Source organism: Musa acuminata, chromosome BXJ1-2 (assembly GCF_036884655.1).
Source record: "Musa acuminata AAA Group cultivar baxijiao chromosome BXJ1-2, Cavendish_Baxijiao_AAA, whole genome shotgun sequence".
In the NCBI taxonomy this organism is placed as follows: domain Eukaryota; kingdom Viridiplantae; phylum Streptophyta; class Magnoliopsida; order Zingiberales; family Musaceae; genus Musa; species Musa acuminata.
The window spans coordinates 16807544-16809588 of record NC_088328.1 but is presented as its reverse complement, the minus strand read 5'-3'; the positions used below and the strand labels follow the sequence as shown (position 1 = coordinate 16809588).

The 2045-nt window shown below is 43.4% G+C and overlaps 1 protein-coding gene across 1 annotated transcript; it reads left to right on the top strand.

Annotated features, from left to right (window-relative positions):
* The first annotated feature begins 276 nt into the window (after positions 1–276).
* On the top strand, positions 277–1728 carry LOC103972861 (bidirectional sugar transporter SWEET14-like). The gene is made up of 6 exons (XM_009387240.2): positions 277–328; positions 551–587; positions 678–888; positions 996–1157; positions 1263–1382; positions 1462–1728. Exons 1-6 carry the CDS (start codon positions 277–279, stop codon positions 1726–1728), a joined length of 849 nt encoding a protein of 282 aa, XP_009385515.2.
* Positions 1729–2045: the final 317 nt, after the last annotated feature.

The following is a 2045-nucleotide window of genomic DNA, read 5'->3' as shown; positions in this document are numbered from 1 at the left end:
TACCCTCTTGTTTGATGCTTACAGTGATCTTAAGTTCTTGTTTCTGAAGGTTTGCCCCCTAATAATTAAGGGCATCAATAATGACATATGTTGGACAATCTTCTAGAGATCGATGATGTGACTACCACTTCTGGAGACTGGAATCCATTGCTTTCCCACTCCTGTGAATCAAATAGGGAAGCTCATCCCCCCTCCAACTCTGCTATAAAATGGGCCTCCTCTTCATGCCCAAGGAGACGAGCGCAATCTTCCATTCTGCTTGCTTGCGGGGGGGACATGGCTGGCCTATCCTTGGAACAACCTTTACCGTTCATCTTCGGCATCTTAGGTGATCGCCATTATTATACCTCATTTCTAATCCTTTCCCCATTACTTGTTAGCCATAAAATGTTAGGATTGTGTGCTAGCTAGAGAAATGACGTTTCCTTTTGTTCTTGCTCATCACCTGTCTCTACAAGCACTAGCCCATTAATGGAGATCTGAAATTTATGAGAATTACTACTGTGCTTGCATGGTTTATCGCTGATATCTGCAACGTCATTTTTGGCAGGCAACATCATTTCGTTCATGGTTTTTCTTTCCCCACTGTAAGTGTTGCCTCCGTAGAACACTTGCTATGCTGATTCACTGTGCGGAGTTGCTCGTCATGATCTGATGCTCATTACTCATGTTTGCAGTCCTACATTCTACCGAATCTACCGAAAGAAATCAACCGAAGGGTTCCAATCGGTGCCTTACGTCGTAGCTTTGTCCAGCTGCATGCTATTGATCTACTACGCGCTTGTCAAAACCAATGCAGTCCTTCTCATCACCATCAACTCGTTTGGATGCTTCATCGAGACAGCCTACATCACCATCTATCTCATTTATGCCACAAAGAAAGCTAGGGTTTGTGAATTCATTCTTGCCATCTCCTGTATCTTCTAAACATCTTACATGCGATCATGCACCTATGTTATGAACTTGCGTTACCTATACGTGCTCGTGAGTTGCAGATCTTCTGCATCCAAATATTTGTCCTCTTGAACGTGGTGGCATTCGCTGCGATCGTCCTCTTGACTCGACTAGCCTTTACTGGTCCTGACCGTGTGACAGTAGTCGGGTGGATCTGCGTGGGCTTCTCGCTCTGTGTCTTTGCTGCTCCATTGAGCATCATCGTAAGTACAGAAACAATCTCTCTCTCTCTCTCTCTCTCTCTCTCTCTCTCTCTCTCTCTCCTGCGGCCATTGTCTCTCAAACAATTCATTGAATCGAATGTTCAGAGGCTCGTCATACGCACAAAGAGTGTAGAGTTCATGCCATTCTACCTATCATTCTTCCTCACACTGAATGCGATTGCATGGTTCGGCTACGGTTTCTTCACCAAGGACTTGTACGTCGAGGTAAAGAAAGATCGCAAACAGCTGATTAGATCATTAAGTCATACCTATTACTCCTTGTTCTTACGCCCTCTTCTCTCAGCTTCCAAACGTTTTGGGGTTCGTATTTGGAGTCGTACAAATGGTGGTCTACATGCTCTACAAGAACAACAAGAAGAAGAAGGACGCCGCGGTGGCAGCCGTGCCGGAGCACAGAGTCAAGATCGCGGAGCTGAGCTCCGCCCCAGCTTCCGAGTTGCAGGTCAGCCTCGAGGAGAAGGATCAAAACAAGAGGTCGATGGAGGACAGCCAAGACACAGATAAAAACGAGACGGCATATGAGGAAGGGCATGACATTAGTGCAGTGTGAGGCACACAAGGCATTGGAGATCTAATGGATCATCTTGTCTACGCTTCCTCTACATCTTATGATTGAGTTGTAGGTCTAAATTTTTTTATACCCCCTCAATATTCAAAATAAAAATAACAATAAAAATATTAACACATCGAGGAAGGATTAAAATGGGTTGCAAAAGTCGGACCTAATGTATTTATGAAAAAGGTGATGATGGTAGTGTATCAAATTTAATTACATGAATAAAATACAATGGCAAGAAAAAATCAGCAGACAAAATTAGTTTAGTTTCAATTAAAAATTGTCTCCTATTTAGATTAATAAATCTAAGG

Excerpts from the sequence above, each read along its gene's own strand:
- LOC103972861 (XM_009387240.2), top strand. The coding sequence starts at position 277 with ATGGCTGGCCTATCCTTGGAACAACCTTTACCGTTCATCTTCGGCATC. Across the intron at positions 889-995 it reads ATGCCACAAAGAAAGCTAGG|ATCTTCTGCATCCAAATATT; the intron begins GTTTGTGAATTC and ends CGTGAGTTGCAG. Across the intron at positions 1,158-1,262 it reads CTGCTCCATTGAGCATCATC|AGGCTCGTCATACGCACAAA; the intron begins GTAAGTACAGAA and ends TCGAATGTTCAG.